We start from the raw sequence: 19,538 nt of genomic DNA, 5'->3' as shown, positions 1-19,538 counted from the left end.
TCTTTTGCTTACAAAATGAGCACAAGTTATCTTCAACAAAGCCGAATCTGAATAAGTGTTCTCTAGTATATATTGCTCCATGAAGCAGTTTATCCTGAATTTATCTTAGTCCGTTAACAAGGGCAACTTTCCTAGGCCTACCAAATATCTCCCTAAATACCTCATTTTAAAAATCTGAAAATCCCCGTCCATCATGAATCTTCAAAACAAATAAATTTTATAACTTCTTTATAAAATATTCATAAACCTTCCTTGACAATAAATCTCTGAGGAGCTTCACAGTACTGTTAAACTGCATTAAAATATCATACTCTTTTACATCCATTATACTCCAGTTATCCTTTTTTCCGCTTCTTAAAATAGCTTTCCCAATATTCCATACATCAACAATTTTGTTTCCTTTTAACCCCAAATTTTGACAATTAGATATTGACCGCATGCCATTTTCAGCAAAAATATCTTGATCTGAAATTGTATTGCGTGTAAACAACTCCTCATCAACAATCAACAATTTTCATTTACAATAAGAAATTTTGTATTGTTAAAATTAATTGGATAATTCTTTTCTTCAAAATTCCTACAACTTTTTTTTGTAATGGCTAGATAAGTGCAGTGACCCGTATGGGTGAAAAACCTTAAATCACATCCAGACACATCGAAACCAATCACACACACCCAAGAACCCCGCCCTCAAAACCACTGACACACACCCAAGAACCCCGCCCTCAAAACCACTGACGCACATCCAAGAACCCCGCCCTCAAAACCACTGACACACATGAATTGCACTGTCAATCCAATCTTCTTTATACAGATAGTTCATGAAAAAAATGAAACCCTGGTTCAATGCTTAATGTGTAATGAAAGTACATTCGTGTAGATCTTTGAAAAGCTCTGATAGCCTACTGTGTTTTTATCGTTCATGTTTCGTTTGTTTTAATTTGCCATCTTGATAAGTAAAATCTGGCCAAAGACATCTGAACCCCTGTTATTTTTGTTGTTTGATTTCATAACACAATATATAAGCCTGAACTGACCCCTTTTACAACAAAAATTGTTGCCAATTACAGTACCTCAAACCAAGGTTTGGTTGATCTCTCCTAAAAATCATGAAAGCATTCATACAAAATGAGAGTAACTCCTGAACATCACTCAACCCAAACCATCAATTAAAGATAATTTTAACATTTTTGTGTAATGGCTAGATAAGTGCAGTGACCCATATGGGTGAAAAACCTCAAATGAAAGATTACATTTTCAACTACCACAATGTGAACAGGGCATTTAAAAAAAAAAAATTTTTACTATACATGTGTACTTTACGCTAGCATGATGTAAACAAAAATACAAAAATAAGCATCATAATTTGATTTGCACATTCTTTTTTCTTCTTTTCTTTTAATTCTTTTTCATTCCTATGTTACATATATACAATTATACATATATTTGGACTATCATTTCAAAGAGTGTAATTTAAGCTTTACTTAAACACAAAACCACACATTCTCTATTTATTACATAGACATGTACAGGTATAATACCACAAATTTGTCCCAGGCAAATTCAAACTTAAAATTCAGTCAATAATTGTTGAAAGTGCACTTGCAACAATTCTGCATGAAAGAAAATGATGTATCATATGAAATGAATTTATGGATGTATAGGTATTAGGTATATACAAATACTAAGTGTAAAATAGATTTTCATTCAAGAACAATATACAGTGAATATAATTCAGAGAGGGTCTGCATAAAAAAATAGTTTACAGTCAAGTAAATACAGCATTACATACAGTGCGTTAAAAAAAGTGTACCCAACTTTGACAGATTCCCATTTAATAGTTATAACCTGTGTGACCTTGAATTATATTTCATTTTAAAGAGTAACTAATATTCGGTCCAATGATACCTTATTCATAACTCTGCTGTCAGGGATGACTGAGCAGCCGCCATCTCAAAAAGTTTGGGCTGAAGCAATGAATGTGGGTCAGAAGCCCCTAGGTACAGTTATTCTAGTCTAAATATATTTCCTGACTTATTCGCATTGATTTTGTGAATTAGAAGATGTGACAATGTCAACTCAGAATCAAGAAAAGGCTAACTTACAAGCGTAAGTTCAGTTTTGATAAATTCTTTTGTATGATCACATAAATTTTCTTCTCTTGCATGATCACTTGATTAAGGTAAGCCTTGTCATCGAGTCATTCAAAAATGGACAATGTTTACTTGAGATTCTGGGTGGTATTCTTGAAAGCGTACTAACATATGAACATGTTTTTGAATAATTTATTCTGTCACTCAATTAAAATAAAATGTAATAACACAATTAAGTAACAACAATATAACTATGATATAATTATGTTATCATGGTAATTTAGGGACATATCAAATTATTCAAAAATATATTAATATGGACACTTGGCATTCCATACTTAGTCGGTGGATTAAACCATGGACTAAAGTTAGTCCGCTTTCGAGAATACCGCCCTCTATCTTTTGTCATGACGGTCTATTGTCACTATCTTTGGTAGATATGAACATGTCTTCTTTCTTGCATTTACTGAATATGTGAGGTTAGTAAACCTCTCAACTTTCATGTGCTATTCGAGACAAAAACCTCATGCACTTTACACACCTTATGCATGTAAAATGGTGCAATGGACATTTAGCAGAGAAATGTCAGATATCGAGACAAGAAATTAGTAGGCTGTTAAAATTAATTTGAGGTTATCCTTTGGATTGAACCTAGGTCCTTTGAAAGCTTAGATACATTGGATCACTTTAACAATGAAGCATAAAGCAGAATAAAACTTTAAAAGTAACACATTAAGATGGTCTGATACACATTCTGGGCATCTACCAAAACTTAGTACAAGATATTTTGATAACACTTTATCGGCCGGCTGGCAGAAGGGCGTTAGCCCGCAAGCGACTCGAAAACTACTTTTCGAATTATTTGCATTTAAAGATTTGTTTTATATTTAAACTGATTTCTGTCCCGAAAATGGTTTTAAAACTCCAAAGACTAATAGAAATGTTATGAAATGTTATAACAGAACATGGCCACAAATTTTTTCCGGAAATGAGTCAGTTTTATAAAAGTTTGAGGCAATTTAGTGCTTACGCCCTATTGCTTAGCGCTTCATTTTTTACCTGAAATTCGAGCTAACGCCCTTCTGCCAGCCAGGTGACGACTTGTATCATTAAAAAGAAAACAAGTTCCTCTTTACCATGAAATAATGCAAGGTCACATTGATTATGACTTGTTAATCATAAGCTATCAAAGCTGGTTATATATGTGTTTTTGATACGCACTGGACGTTGTAAATTTTGTACAGTTTATATTTACAAGCATAAACCTCCATATACCGGTAATTAATGATGTGTGCCATATACAGGCATGTAAAGTCGGATTTTTCTGAAACTATAAAGCCATAGGTGTACCACAATAGTTGACATTATACCAACCTCTGACAACAGTGTTGGTAAAAATTGAAAGAGCTAGGAAGGGAAGAACAAATGAATTGACAAGATCGTTTTGTACCTCATTTTAAAGAAAGTAAAGGCTAATCTCCAAAGTTTAATGTAGTGTAAATGAACCTTACATTAAGACTTTGTGAACAACAAGTACCTCCAAAAGAAATATCAGACAGCTTATATGTATATATAAATATATATATATATATATACTTGAGGTGATCAGGAATGTAAAAATTCCATGAAAATTGGACCATCTTGTTGGATAGTATTTTGGGTAATTGTGGTAGGTTATTGGAAAAATTACCAAAATACTTGTAGCTCTAAGAAAAATTCACATCATATATTAAAAATTATATTTTTCTGACCATTATAACATCCATTGGTATCCTTAATGAATACCACGGTTCTAATGTTTACAATTAGTGCTTTTATATTTACTTATTCAATTATTTATTTATTTATTTCTAGTTTTATTTTTACTGGGTAGCAATGTGAGTTACAAAACTGCTCTCCACATGTCCAATAAATAAATATTATTTCTCATGAAATGTATATGATTAGAAGTGCACTTATCCTTTCTTTCAACCCACACTCAGTACATATAACAAATATATTTCTTTAAGATAGTGCCCATGTATGGAACTATTTTATTAAGGGATGAATATGATGATCTTGGATTGGATGGATCCGGCTAGGGTGTTGGTACCGCAAACATTACCATGAACGAGTCAATTACCTGCAGGTTGAGAAAGGAGGATAAGAAGAATGAAAGATTCAGTTAATCGTCAGTACTGATGGGTTAATCTGAAAGAAGTTGTTTCTGTTATCATATTTACTATCGTTTGATCCATTATCAGACTATATTTTGTTTTCCATTCACAACAAGAAGACAGAAAGCACATGGTCATGTTCACTCACTCTACCTGTGTATGGCAAAATCATGATTAGAAATGAATCAAAATTAAAACACAACCACACACTTTGAAGAAACAAAAACGACAAACAAAAAAATGTCTATAGGCAAACTTGATACCAGTATTAGTTTCATAGTTTGCCATAAGGAACATTATACACATATTTTACAATTTATTCCTTGGCATTTTGTGAACAACAAATGATTATCCAGCATAATTGATAATCATGACACATGCATCAGCACATTGCAGCAGCAGCAGCATTGCAACAAAAGCAAGGAATGCAACAATTCATGCACAGTCATTTAAAAAATAAAAATAAAAATGGTTCCTTTTGAAAATCTGAGGATGCCATCCTCTTGTGGTCTTGACACATAGGGGTTACCCAGAGTTTCTTGGGATAAATGAATGGTTCATAATAAGATTATTTTTTCTCTTTGCTTTTTATTAATACCTGCCAACTTATCAGGGTAGACTTTCCCTTTATATCTTTACTTGAGTATATGAAAGCCTGAAATCAGCAAAATAATCCCGACAGATCGAGCCAATTTTTTTATTTTCTCCAATACAGCCTACTTGAAGACACCATACAAAATATTGGTGGCTAATTTTTGTCTAGCATGCTGGACTGATGGATATATTTGAGAGAAAAATATGGGGGTAAATTGTTCTTTTTTGTCACCTATGTAGCATGATACATAGTGAATGTCATGCACTAGCATTCAAATATTTCTTGTCATAAATTAGAACCTAGATATATTCCAAGAGTCTGTCAGATGAAAAGTACATTAGCTTGACAGCCTACGCTTGCATATTATTTGAGCGAGGTTTGCAGTTATTCTTTTGTCAGGGTTGGCTGCATATTAATTCGGCAAATAAAAATGAACAAAAGAAAAGAAATGGAGTGGAATACAATCAAGTTAATGCGATTTTTTGGATAGTTAAAATAAATAAAAATAAAAGCACCCATGATATACAGCTCATAAATATAGGTATTAATGCAGAGACATTGTAAATTAAGACAAGTCCCCGAAACCTCTTAAAGATGACCACTGAATCATGGAAAAGGAAAATAATGAATTTTTAAAATTTTAAGGGGCCATCACAAGCAAAAGGTATTAAGGCAATTAACAAGTACGGATTTCTCCAAACAAAATATTATAGAAGCAGCAGATAATCAATTGCAAGGTTTCCAGGATGCATAAACAGGCCAAAAAGCTATTCATATTTATACATTTAATATGCCAGCAAAAAGATAACCAATTGCAGATAATCAATTGCGAGGTTTCCAGGTTGCATAAACAGCTAGTCTAACAATTAAGCCATTCAGATATACAATACAGTTAATATGCCAGCAAAAAGAGAACCAATTGCAGATAATCAATTGCAAGGTTTCCAGAATGCATAAACAGTCCAATAAGTCATTCAGATTTATACAGTTAATATGCCAGCAAAAAGATAACAATTTGCAGAAAATAAATTAATTGCAAGGTTCCCAGGATGCATAAACAGCTAGTCTAATAAACCATTCAGATTTATCATACAGTTAATATGCCAGCAAAAAGATAACAATTTGCAGAAAATCAATTAATTGCAAGGTTTCCAGGATGCCAGGCCAAAAAGTCACTCAGATTTATCATACAGTTAAATGCCAGCAAAAAGATAACCAAAATCAATTGCAAGGTTTCCAGGAAGCATAAACAGTCCAATAATTAAGCTGTTCACAAGCCAGTTAGAATGCCAGCAAAAAGAAGAACAAGATTGTTTTTCCCACCAGACATTGCGCTCCCTTGGGAGTGGATGTTGTATTTCTTTCTGCATCCTAGCAGTACAGCAAGGATTTCCCGAATTCGCATGATGTCATCCTCACTGTCAGATTCGTCATCAGAAGAGCATCCACCCTTTGTGTTTCGATGGCCCTTACGTGGTAACACAGGCCTTTAATACCAAGGAAAGAAAATGTGAGGTGCATATATTCTATTAAACCGTACATCAATGGACGAGTCCGACAGTTAATATGCACTCATCTTCTACATCATCATCATCATCATCATCATCATCATCATCATTATCATAATTGGTGATCTGATTTGTTGAGGAAAGGTTTACGTTTTCAACTTCATTCAAATGCAAAATTATGAATTAATATAGACTTGAGTTACATTTTAAGGGCAATATTCTCAACATTATGAAGATCATAATATACCTGTGGCATCCCAGACCTACACATGTATGCATGTTTTTTCATGCATTGCTCTTAATGCACTTTCATCAACATTTCAATATTCAAAACACATGTAGGCGGACACTTGAATACAATAATGAAAAACAATATAATATGCCTCCACATATCGTGACCAAACAACTGACCTCACAAATCTAAATAAGTTTCATTCAATCGTTTAATGCTTACACATACACGTAAATTATTAATCAAAATTGATGTATATATACAATCAGCAAACCATTTCCTTTTTTTTTTCAATTTAAAATGAAGACTATGATTAGGCTTTCATTTTTAGTAATGAAGAAACAAACAACAATCCACCATATAGAACACAAAATCCCATTACAAAGAATATAAAAGAATAAACACATGCAAGCCATACCAAAATGCCACACTTTATGCGGTCCCTTCACCAACCCAAAACTCAAATAAATCGCACAAATAAACATTTAAAAGTTAGATTCAAATAAAAACAGTCCACATGCGTGGATTTAAGCAACATTACTTGAAAACATGACTTGACCTGCGGTGAAGCTACATTTTTAGGCTTGAAATGGAATGAAAATGGAACCCAACAAACTCTAGCTCGATAGCCTTATTGAAAATTGTGAGCCGGTTGAATATATCTTGAGATTACTCCTGCTTGATTATTTAGCAATTTATCAAACTGGCAACTCCCATGAAAGAACGTTCAACAGGCAAGGAAACAGCTAAATTTGAAGAGATGGCTTTTCTCGCTAAATCAAATAGAAGTAATTTCAAGATATTTTTAACTGGGCGGCTCACACTTTTCAATAAGGCTATCGAGCTCAAGTTTTTTGGGTTTCATTTTCCTTTAATGGCAATTAGACAATGATGAGTTACACTGGTAAGTAGTGACTTTTATCATCATATATTGTTAGCTGAAAGAATAATTTTTTTCTTTTCTTTCTTCAAAAACACTAAATGGGAATAAAAACTGGTGAGGTGGGTTAAATCTGACATACCAGCCTTTTCTCAAAATAATCTGGAGTTAAATCTTTCATTGGTAGAATATCGGTATATGTATTCTTATTTAGTTGCTCATATTTTTTATTCTACCGGTAATTAAACAAAAATCTTAAGCAACTACAACTAATTAATGCATGGCAAGCACAGTAATAGAGTTATTGATGTCAGGCTGAATCCATACAAAACAGCATAATAAGCACCAAATTTATCTAATTGGTACAATTTTCTTCAGGTATATGTAAAACCCAAATGCCCTTGAAAGAGAGTTTTAGAGGTATTTCAAAACACTGTAGTTTACCAGTACTATATATGTTCTTTCATGCTAATAATCTGAAAATGAGACATATACATATAAAATTAAACAACTAGGATATTGAAGCCTATATACATCCAGGCTACATTAATTGCTGGGCAATGGCGGTACATGCACAAGGAACAAATATGTATATTTGAGATTCTACTCATATTTAATGCAACTATATTTACAAGAGTCATAAAATAATTTTATTTTATTTCTCATGCTATTTGATATGTTGTTCTAACTAAAGCTTGACCTGCTGTGTAAAAAAGATCAGATAATTGCCGGTAGACCTTTAGAAAGTTATCCCTTCTATGCATTGATGCATGTTTTTAAATTGCTAAATGTGATAATAATTATAATTATATTTGCTTATATAGCGCCTAACACTTACTTTATTAGAAATCTCTAAGCACTCTACAATAATGACCCTGGCTCAAGCAGTGCAGCTGTTACGCGCTCTGCGTTTCAAGGAATAAATTCCTGCCACGTCCCTATTTACTTCACCTGGATGGAGAGTGGCAAATGTAGATCAATGTCTTGCCAAAGGACATAAATGCTGCGGTGGGACTTGAACCGCGGACCTTGTTATCGACAGTCCGGTACTCAATGTAATTCTCTATAAACACTGAAAGATTTCCATGGGTATTTTTGGAAAGGTATGCACAATGTAGTCACTAGCTGAACAGGAAAAGAATGCACCATTCATGCAAATTTGTTAATTTGAAATTCCCATCTTGAGTGATCTAAAGAACTAAAACAAAAATTTCTGTTTCTCTAACATATATTGCTCGGTTTTATTTTACTTCAACTTGCTTTCAAAGATTGGAATTTCATTTATACACTGTAGTGCAAAGTGCCTTGGGTGAATGGCAAACAAAACATGAGATATAGGAGCATTGTAAGTTGCACATGTGAATAAAATATGTGTGTACTCATGAATGAATGAGCCTGTGATGTGGTTACTACATGTAGTTACCGGAATGAATATGTTCATTAAATGATGCAACCACTATGCAGTGATACTGATACATTAGAGAGGAAAATAATGTATTAATTAGGCCCGTTTAAATATGAAGCTGCAAACCCCCCTCCCCCCCCCCCCCCCAAAAAAAAAAACAGGGTTTGTTTTTGTTGAATAAATGAATTGCAATTTTTGAGGAATTTGCAATGATGGCTAGGTTCAACCAACACCTTTTTTAAAATTTAATCCAGCACTATATGGATATCACAAGAATCAGGAAGTCTTTAATGTGGGATACCATCGGAGCAAAACCTGGAATATCAGCTATGGGGAGAATTTATCCATCCACAATCTGATAATATAATGTTTTGTTGATGACTTTTAAGTTTCAAGATCGATTACAAACTTTATCTGCTTCCAATGTATAACTGGGTGGTATGTTGCGAGTATAGAGATTATATAATACCTAAGAAGCGTATTTAAAATAATTAACTACATTTTTTTGGTATAAATTATGTATACCGTATTCTATTCTTCAATGATTAATGGGCAGATTTGAGAGTTTCAAAGAGCACAAAACTATTTTGCAAGCAAAAGAGAAAATCACAGGCTTACATTTGATCAATGATTGCTATACATAGTCCATTGAGGAGCTACTTCGGCTCCATATGAACTCACAGTGAGCAATGCAAATGGAGTACATACATTATACTAGTGCTCAATGGAGCATACTGTGCTGTCTCCACAAAAGCCAAATCGTGTATAAGGAGTAAGGATGAGCTTTTTTACTTCTCTTTCTAATCGTGAATATCTTGACCTCTATCAATGGAGGAATATAGGCACACATTTGAATACAGCACTCATGAATTCAGGAAATACCATTTTAGAGTATATGAGCAAAATTACAAAAATGCCTATCAAGGGCAATCCAACCCTTGTAATGAGTTCATTTGTATGAAATAAAAAATAAAAAAAATAAATAAAATGTTGGTGAAAGTTTGAAATAAATCAGACCAATAATAAGAGAAATATGAATGGTTGAAATGTGAGATCATTATTGGCAAATAAGTTCGTGGATTGCAACATGGACAAGGACAACCTTCCCATTAGTAGAGTTAAAAAATATAGTTTTTTTTCTGCCTTCTTTATTAGGGCAAAACTACTCAAAACATATTATAGATAGCACATTATTATAGGTCCTCTAAAGAGTAAAGACCCTTCTGAGCCCATTTTGTGGGTAGGAACATACATGTATGCAAAAGTTGTCCGCCACTACTTCACAGAGACATAACTGATTCAGTCAATTTGATGAGCCCATACCTATAGTGATTACAATTAACTTTCAAAATTCAAAACTTTTTCATTTTAATCCAATATCATTCAAACATTTTAACCAGTCTACTTCGCTGATTTGTCTGCTCTCTTCCAGAGTAGTTTTATCTAGGTTGGATTTCCCTTTAATCTAAAATGGTCAACCAACCAGCACGCAAAGCCAAGACAAACCTTCCACCAAAACTACCCAAAGCACGGTTAAGGCCATTAAAAAAAACATGTTTAGTGTCTCCATCCGCTTCCTTTTGGGGGGGCCGCCTCCTCTTTTTTTTTTTTTTTTTTTTTTTAAACATGAAAAACACTGCTAAAAAAATCGACGGCCATCTTGAAAAATAGCCCGACTGTCAGGGAAAATGTACTGAGCGGCCATTTTGAAAAAGAAAAAAAAAGGGCCTCCTCCTTCCTATTCTTCAAAAAAGCAGGATGCTAAACATGTTTTTTTAATTGGCCTAAGACATGAACAATTGACAAGGATACATGAATGTGACAAGCTTTATGAAGAAAAAAAAAGGTGTAAGCATGATGATAGCAAGAAACGAAACTCATTTTACTGACTCTGGGAATAGAAGATCCTCCATCATCCGTCTCTTGCATTCCCCCAAGAAATGGTTACAAGTCTAGTATGCATATTTAACATGTAGATCGAGATTAAGATTCAAGGGAGCAGGGTAAGACAAAGGTGAAAAAGAGGCAATTTTGTTAGAATCAATTATTTCGAAATGAAACATCATATTCTCATGGATTTCATTGCCATAGGCAATTCTTAAGCAGTGGAAATTTTTGCAACATGCCACAAAAAATCAGAATAATGTGCAAATGTATACATTACAACTAAAGATGGCTCTATTTCTGATCAACAGTTATGATTTTTTCTTTTTTAATTTTTATAATTTTGATGATTGATGAATATTTTTCTGAAATTCATGATTGAAGGCTTTCAGTAAAACCATGTGGTGGCCTTACTGAAATGGCTGCTGCTGAACTCTTGCTTAAAAATTAGCCACTTATGGTTTGTCTATATGAATTAAGGAATACATTTAATAAAAGGGAATGAAAAGGAAAGAGGTGATAATAGTATGAAGTTATTTTAAATCGAACTCTCAACACAACATTACTTTTGGTTCTTGGTTTCCAAGTCTATACACCAAGAAGGACTATAAAGAGGAAAAGGAAAAGGAAAGGAGGGGTAATTGCATTTGAGGTTGTGAGAAGATCACAGAAGTTGAAAAGTGCAGTTCTGAAAAGAACTGTTGGTATTCCTCTATGGACAAGTTTGGAAAGAGAATTAAAAATGAAAGTATCCTTTCATGAAAAGGAGTAATTTGTCTCGACACGTTTGGAATAGTGTACCTTGTGCAACGTCAGGAGACTCCTTTTCAAGTAAAAATACTCAAGTTTGGAAAATCCCTATCAGAAGAACTACTTTACACAGGAATACCAACACTTCTTTTAAGAACTACCGGCCCTCAACTGCTGTGATCTGCTCAAAACCTGCTCAATCTTGATCACTCCTTTCCCTTTCCATTAAGTCTCTCCACTTAACCTCAATTTTGGTTTATAAACACTAAAATCAAGAACAAAGTTAGCCTTGTGTACAAAAAGTTTTTACTTTCAACTTCATTCCTCTTTCTTTTTCTTTCCCTTCCCTTCCCTTTATTTCAATCATAATTCCTCTAAATGCCATATGAGTGTGTTCTTTCGACAAAATAATAGCCTTTTCTAAGGCTACCACATGGTGCTACTGAAAGCAAGCCCTTCAAACGTGAATGCTCACTCATCATGGAAACCTACAGAAAACATAAATTTCTTTGTCAATGGAATTTAAAATGCTTCAATCATGTTGACAAAATAATTAGATCTGTGCAAACCCAGCCATTTCTAGTATGGTCAGATATTGATTACTGTGCATTCAAAATCAGTACAGATCATGCAATATCACAGACTAAATGTACTTCTAAATGTAGAAAGTGTTTGAAAGGTACATCAAAGTTTTAAGTACAAGTTAATTAATACACCACAAATTATCTATATATAGAGAGAAAGAGGGGAATGTCTTGGAGATGGTTAATTCATCTACTGTATTCTTGCATGGTACATCAACTGGAACTGAAAATAAATAGGAGGGGAATGTATGTATACATCTATTATCTACAAGGTGTTCTGTCTCTACTAATAATATTCTGATTGGTCAAAGTGATACTATTTTTTTTTAAAACTCAGAACTCACCTTCTGCTCCGGTAAGCATGTCCCGAAACACTCTAACAGTAGCGGCTCAACATTGACAGAGTCAGAGAAATCCTTGAAGGACAGCTTTCCATCATGGTCAAGATCCTACAGACAGAGGAAACATACCAGCAAGATAATTATATATAATCATTTTTCATCTGGTGTAAGAAAACTATATAGTACCTATAATAGTTATTATATTCCACATACTAAGAATCTTGCGCTACGATTGGTCAAAAGTAAATCACGTGAAGAAAGATAGTTCACCTATCATTGATGGGAGAAGAAAAGTTTGTTGCACTGTGTAGATAGTAGTACCATCTTCACAGTGCAATGCACTTTCACTGAAGATAGAAGTACTATCTACACAGTGCAACGCACTTTAATTGTATACATTACATACTGCTCTCCTCTTTAAGCGCTTTTAATGTTAGTACGCGAAATTTGGTCACGCGCGAACTATGGCCACACCACCGTGCTACATATACACTGTACGTTTCGTACACCTTTTGCTAGCTGTTAATTGATGACTTGTTGCTCTAAAATAAGGGAAGAAGTGACCATTTGGTTTCAGGCAATGGCAAACTATCACTTCCTCGGCGATCTGAACGTATACGCTATCTTTCCTCAGCTTCGCTTCGGAAAGATAGCTACATCCAGATCGCCTCGGAAGTGATAGTTTTCCCATCACCTTCACCAACGGTAATTATTTGCTTATTATATCCTGCATCAAAAATGTATTAGTTTTTGATTGGTTGAAAGCTCGTCACATGACCAGAATATTTCAACTATTTTAAGGTCGCACTGAAAAAGTACTATTTGGGAGTAAAAGTACTACTTGAGAGTACTATTTGGGAGTTGAAATTCTTTTTTGAAATTGTTTTTCTTCAAATCCAAATTTAATAATTTTGTCTTATTTTCAATTCTTTTTTGATAAAAATTGTACTTATGATACTGTTTTGAAGTGGCAAGTCTTAGTAGGGATAAATTTAAACCTACCATTTTCTTGATGATGATCTCTACCAAGTCCTTGATACCTTCCTCTGGGTCTTCCTCGGTGGGTTGCTTCACCATTGATGTCTTCAGAAGATGAAACATTTCCTCTCTTGAAATGAAGCCATCACTGTTCAGATCATACACCTTGAAGCAAACTTCATCAAAGCAATGATTAAAAAAATCAATCATCATCATGTCAGGTCGAGGAAAAGGAGGAAAAGGCTCGGAAAGGGTGGTGACTCAAGTTTGTGAAAGCTTTACACATCCCTGTCAACTTTTTCATTTGCCAAAGACAGGCAAGTAGGGTAACTACTATATTTTCATGGGTATTTTTCAACATTTTGAAACACATACACATGTATCTTACTTGATTATGGTTATTTCCATGAAATGAAGGGGTTACCCATAGCTTCATGTGTACAAGTCATTATCTACATGGTAAAGCCACTTGAAAGTACATAGCGAAAACATGCTCCAGCAGTGCATTTACTCCAAAATTATTTGTTTCAAAGATATACACTAAGGGTTAGGTTTAGACTAATAAGGTATATCATGTTTGGTCCAGGGTTTAAGTAAGTCTTGTTTGATGTTTTTGATTAGTTACAGCAAGTCTTACTCTATTTTACATATATTCTTTTGTCATGATTGTGTAAAACTTGCAATGTTTTGTTTGTTAATCATATTTGTAAAACTGCAAAAGAAAAAGAAAATCAAACAGAAATAAATAAATCAAATCAAATCAAATCAAGTGACCGTTTAGCAATTGTTATTAGAGCATATGTTGTAGAACCGATACTGCCCAAGTTGAATTGCTCGGAAGTTTCACTTTTGATAAAGCCTTAACTAGTATACTCACATTGAATTTTCTCTTCAAGACTGCCTTTCAGAAAGACAGATAGACCTGTCAACCATTCGTACAGGTTAATGCAGGCCTCGTGGTCCTTAACGAATGCTCTCAGGACTGTCAAAAAAAGTATAAATACAAGATGAATGACATTACAAGTTCAAGAGATTTAGGCTGATTAAGCACAACACAGGAAACAACAAAGAAATAGCCGTATTCAGTAATGACCAGGGTTGGAAGAAAATCACAATTATTATTTTTTTTTTTTTTTCTTCAAAAATTCAAATCACAATTTTTTTTAAATTTCAATCAAATTTTTAAATACTTTTTTTAAATCAAGGACACGTGTGATTAAAACGTGGTCACATAGCTAAGGTCATAAGGATATTTTCCACTACTTGTAGAGTAACCTATTATCGAAAGGAAGAAACCAGCATTGAGATAATCAAATCAGTTATAATTTTTTAATTATGAAATGCCTACACATGTACAGTAGTGGATAAGAATTTCAGAATTTGTCATTTAATTCAATTACATGCAAAATGCATATTATATTTGTACAATAATTAATATTAAATCCTACAAAGAACAGGGACAAGCATTCACTGGGAGTACAGTATACCTCACCTCTGTCCATTATGACATCATCTGTCATCTTGAAAATTGAATGAAGCACTTCCCTGAACTGTGATCTATCTAGTTTGTCTTCTCTGATAGAGCCAGTGTTATCTTTGGTGAGCTCTTTGAACATTTTAACAAGGGACTCCTGCTCCTCTTTGCTGACTGAAATAAACAAGAAAGTGTGAAAATTGAGTAGAAAATAAGTAAAGAAACCATGGTGCTGAATTAAGTCTACAGAAGAGTATCAATACAGACAGAATAGATCAATCAAGGCTGATCTAGCAATTGTATCCAGGCTTTAATTAGGTGGTCTGTCAACGACAGATCACCTATTGATTTCGTTAGAATTTTCTTTCTTTATTTATTTATTCTTTCTTTATTTATTTTTATTTCTTCCGTACACTTTTTTGTGCACACGTTCACTCGAAATCGACAAATTCAATTTCCTTCGAATTTCTGTCAGTCATCAGGCCCTATAATTTCAAGTCTATCAACTTTTTCAAGATCATTAGGTCATCGTGACGTCATCCAGGCGCCGTTTTGTAAAAATCAGGTCATTATCATATCTGGATAACGAGTCATCAAAAATCAACCATATTTGGTATACATCAACTTCAGGTCAAAGGTCAACTAAAAATGTCAACAAATTCCGTGCGCGCACATACGCGCGCATAAAATTTTTATAATTCTCTGATTCGTCCCAAATTAATCTTGCATACGTTTCAGGCCATTGTAAGCATTTTGCAAAAAAACGCGAACACGCACATGCGTGCGCGTTTTCGCGCGTACTTGCATTTTGCAACGTAGAATCGCCAAATTTTCTCTGTCATCATATTTGGCACATTTTTTCAAGCATTGTGATACCTTGTTCACCTTTTTCTGACCAATACCAGAATGAGGGTCCGTTAAGATACGCATCCGTGCGTGCGAGCTCTTGTAATACACATGTGCAAAAACATGCCTATACAAAATTCATTGTAACTCTTCAGAATGGATGGATACCCCCCATTTTTTTTCATATTTGGATGGATTATGAGTCGGAGAAATGATTTCTAGTCTCATTTGACCCTCAATTAACTCATGACGTCATCATAATGGCCTCCGAACACAAAATTTCAATTTGCATATTATGACATCAGCAGATTTTTGGAAAATTGATTGTATCTCTGTAAATATTGATCAATTTTCTTTCAAATTTTGATATGTTCTACCTGAGAATATTCTCTACAAATGCAGTCACCACAATATTTCATCTTGACAATGGCATCACGGTGTATTTTTGCGATTAAAGGAGGCATGTCAATTTTTCACATTTTGCGTGTATTCTCTATGGGACATGACTTTTTCTCAAAACTGGATTCTACATTCTCGTCTTTCGCGAGCAATATCTCTGTCGTTTTATCTTTGTTTGCGCTGAGCTTTGAGTATGTTGTAGCTGAGAGAATAATCTATCACAAGTGTGTCCTTTATTTTTCGATCAGATGCCAGGATCAAGCTCATATTTCACTTACAAAGTGGGATTTGAGAATTCCATTTTCCGTTTACGTGTAATCTCTGTGGGAAATTATTTATTTACCTAGGTGATTTGAGCTCTGAAACAATGTTTTTTTGCTCCGAAACTTACACAATGTGTGCCAACTTACTTTTACTCTATTCCCGCCTCTCTCCTCTCTTTTTTTTTTTTGGCCGGCATTCCCCCCCCCCCCCCTCCCCTTCCCTGGCTACACGCCTGGTGGTTAAGAGAGGGACCGAAAATGGGTGTTTTATTTAATTTTTTTAATTTTAAGCATTTTGTCATTCAACTATCGATATCGTTATTTCGCTAGACCTAGAGTAGAGTCTCCGGTTTGCGGCATCGCCCGGTTTGCAGCCAGGGGTATTTGTTTTAAAAATAAAATGAATATGACTCGATAATAATCATTGAAACCTACCGTGGATTCCACAGTAAGTTCTGCTTTGCCGAAAACGTCCGTAGCAGGTGCTCCTGTCGGTACAGAGTATCCGTCAGCGATGTCGGAAATCTACGGCACCAGTCGCCGATGAAAATTCCAGCAGGTGCTAACTTTTAAGTTAAGAGATCGAGGCATGACTAGATCAATATTGTAGCTCTATTTGTCCGATATTTGTCCGATTGGAGGTGAAATTTGATGTTTTTGTGGAAGTATGATGGCTGTGGTCTGTCTCCTATCGCAGATATTTTGATTGTGCCACCGCATGGCCAGTTGCATGGGGTGGCCGCAAACCGGCACGTAATTACGTGTTTTTCTGGTTTGCGGCGGGGGGTGTTAATACACATAACATGCGGGATCGTGTATGATGGTATGTGTGCTGATGTGTGTACCCGCTATGACCCGATAGTTTCTAGTAGTACGTACCCCCGTATGGGATGATCCATTCGAGGAAAAGGTGAAATTGTTTAAAACTTGACAAATTTACCGTAGCAACAGATAAACATGAGAATTTGGGTTACCCGTAGTAATTTGGTACATGCTTTCATCGTGACGTAGCGCATAAAGCTTTGTGACGTACGCGTGCCGCAAACCGGTAATGCGTGCCCGCAAATCGGGGAACTCGAACCATTTCGAAACGTGGTCAATGCTGACCACGCTGTGGGTCAGTTAGGTTATTTGTGACTTCTATTTAATAAGTAAGTATATGGACTCTTTATTGAGGGTATTGAAGTATTCTGTGAGTATTCCAATAAAAATAGAATCGGCAGTCTTCGCCGATCGGCCGCAGACCGGAGCCACTACTCTAGATCTATTTGTTGACCTAGGCCTAACTTGTTATGTTAGGGTGATGATCTTGGTTTTATTTTAGATGTATTTTTCATGCTCTTTCAGAATGGAATCTTTCTAAAGAAGAATCAATGCTTTTAAGTTTCATGCATTAGACTTCTATTCTGGATCTGGATGTGTACGATGCAGGGCCCTACTGGGCATAAGCGCATCGGTTGAGAGAGAGGGCGCGGGGGTATTTAGAAGGCTCTGTCAATGGCCTTCCTGAATGTGCTGGTTGATGTGGAGTTTATGGTGTTTTCATCCAAATGGTTCCATTCAATGATGGTAGATGGGAAGAATGAGCTCCTGTAGTTTTCAGTTTGTGCTCTGATGGGGTTGTAGCACTTGCTGTTGTTTGTCACTTGTCTGTCTATGATATTTGAGGTATTACAGTTTTCAAATTGTCTTGCACGGATACGTCGTTTTGATTTGGTTGGTTGAGCAAAGTTTTGAATTGGGAGAGCTGGCACCAGCCCCCCGACCACTTTGAAGAAGAGGGTGAGTTTGAGGTTTCTCCTTCTTTCCTTTAGGCTAGGGAGATGGAGCTCGACAAGCTTGTTGGTAATGAAGCCCTCGTCTCTGGTCACATAATTCCCTGTGACAAAGCGAACTGCTCGTCTTTGGACGTTTTCAAGTCTGTTGATGTCCTTCTGCAGATATGGATCACAGGAAGTAGCCCCATATTCAAGGAGAGATCTTACAAGTGCAGTGTAGGCTGTTCGCTTAATGTCTGCAGGAAAGAAGTGGAGGTTTCTGCGAAGGAGGGATAGGACCCAGTTTGCCTTTTGGGTGGTCTTTGCAACATGTTTCTCCCACTTCAAATCCTCTGAGATTGTGACTCCCATGGTAACGGATGTCTTGGACATATTTCAGGATGTGGCCACTAAGTTGGTAGAAGAAGGAAGACTTGTTGCAGATGCTCATGGTGTAGCACTTCTTTGTGTTAAAACACATGCCCCACTTCTTTGCCCAGGCATCTAGGGCTGTAAGGTCATCTTGTAGGATGTGATGGTCTTGTTGCTTCTCGATTTGGCGGTAGAGGAGGCAGTCATCTGCGAACAGTCTAACTTGTGACTTCACAGTTTCTGGTATGTCATTTCCGTAGCACAGGAACATAAGGGGGCCTAGTACTGTATTATGTTATGATATTTGCAGGAGTAGGAATAGGAATAGGAATAGGAATGCATGGGAAGACCACTCCAGCAAAGCATAGAGAGTCAATACTAATGCGTATTGACCTTTAGCACTGCACTACGTGTTAATAGGCAGCATTTAAATACATGAATAGTCAATACACTCGTAACACATAGATGCACACAATCATGCCGATACGGCTGATCGGCAAGTTTTACAGAGGACTCACAATTTGAATTTTTTAATTATTCTTTCTAACATCGGAAAGTTAAAAAAATTGTTTTTTACTGCTATTTAGGTGTCATCAATCGTCACTAAAGTACCGATTTTGAGTAAAATTAATTGAGTTTTGTACAGTGGTGTTTGAAATGTTGAGAATCAAAAGCACAGCTTTTAACACACAGCCAGGATTGTAATGCACCTAGGCCAGGGGCCTAGATCTATGTGTGGGGAAGACACGGAGTAAAATTTAAAAAAAGGATCGATGAGAATCAGTGAAAATTAAGATCTAACTACTAATGATGAATACTTACAATGGCAGTCTTTAAGACGATGTCCAGCATTCTTATTACGTCCTTTCATCATGGTGAGATATATACAAAGACGACTCAACAATTTTATCTTTATTTTCTGTTTGGAACTTCGGATACGATATCGACAGCTAGCTAGCTACCGCTTCACGTCTCTATGCAATACAGCGCATGCGCAACTGTAAAAGCTTGTGTATTTAAA

The 19,538-nt window shown here is 35.4% G+C and overlaps 1 protein-coding gene across 2 annotated transcripts; it reads right to left on the bottom strand.

Moving 5' to 3' along the window:
• Positions 1-3,559: 3,559 nt before the first annotated feature.
• Positions 3,560-19,468, bottom strand: LOC115918337 (EF-hand calcium-binding domain-containing protein 1-like). 2 transcript variants are annotated; one of them, XM_030974143.1, is made up of 7 exons: positions 19,340-19,468; positions 14,899-15,054; positions 14,284-14,388; positions 13,431-13,582; positions 12,432-12,536; positions 10,760-10,821; positions 3,560-4,215 (listed from the first exon to the last, which is right to left on the bottom strand). In XM_030974143.1, the coding sequence occupies exons 1-7, from the start codon at positions 19,389-19,391 to the stop codon at positions 4,212-4,214; spliced, it is 636 nt and encodes a 211-aa protein (XP_030830003.1). In that variant the 5' UTR covers positions 19,392-19,468; the 3' UTR covers positions 3,560-4,211. The 2 variants fall into 2 exon arrangements, with proteins under 2 accessions (XP_030830003.1, XP_030830010.1); XM_030974150.1 differs by lacking the exon at positions 10,760-10,821.
• Between the last annotated feature and the right edge of the window lie 70 nt (positions 19,469-19,538).

This window comes from Strongylocentrotus purpuratus, unplaced genomic scaffold (genome assembly GCF_000002235.5).
Source record: "Strongylocentrotus purpuratus isolate Spur 01 unplaced genomic scaffold, Spur_5.0 spur5_contig_866, whole genome shotgun sequence".
Classification (NCBI taxonomy): Eukaryota; Metazoa; Echinodermata; class Echinoidea; order Camarodonta; family Strongylocentrotidae; genus Strongylocentrotus; species Strongylocentrotus purpuratus.
The sequence above is the reverse complement of the archived record's forward strand: the minus strand, read 5'-3'. Positions and strand labels throughout refer to the sequence as shown.

Excerpts from the sequence above, each read along its gene's own strand:
- LOC115918337 (XM_030974143.1), bottom strand. The coding sequence starts at position 19,391 with ATGATGAAAGGACGTAATAAGAATGCTGGACATCGTCTTAAAGACTGC. Across the intron at positions 12,537-13,430 it reads AGATCATCATCAAGAAAATG|GATCTTGACCATGATGGAAA; the intron begins GTAGGTTTAAAT and ends CTCTGTCTGTAG. Across the intron at positions 10,822-12,431 it reads CATGCTTACCGGAGCAGAAG|ACTTGTAACCATTTCTTGGG; the intron begins GTGAGTTCTGAG and ends TATGCATACTAG.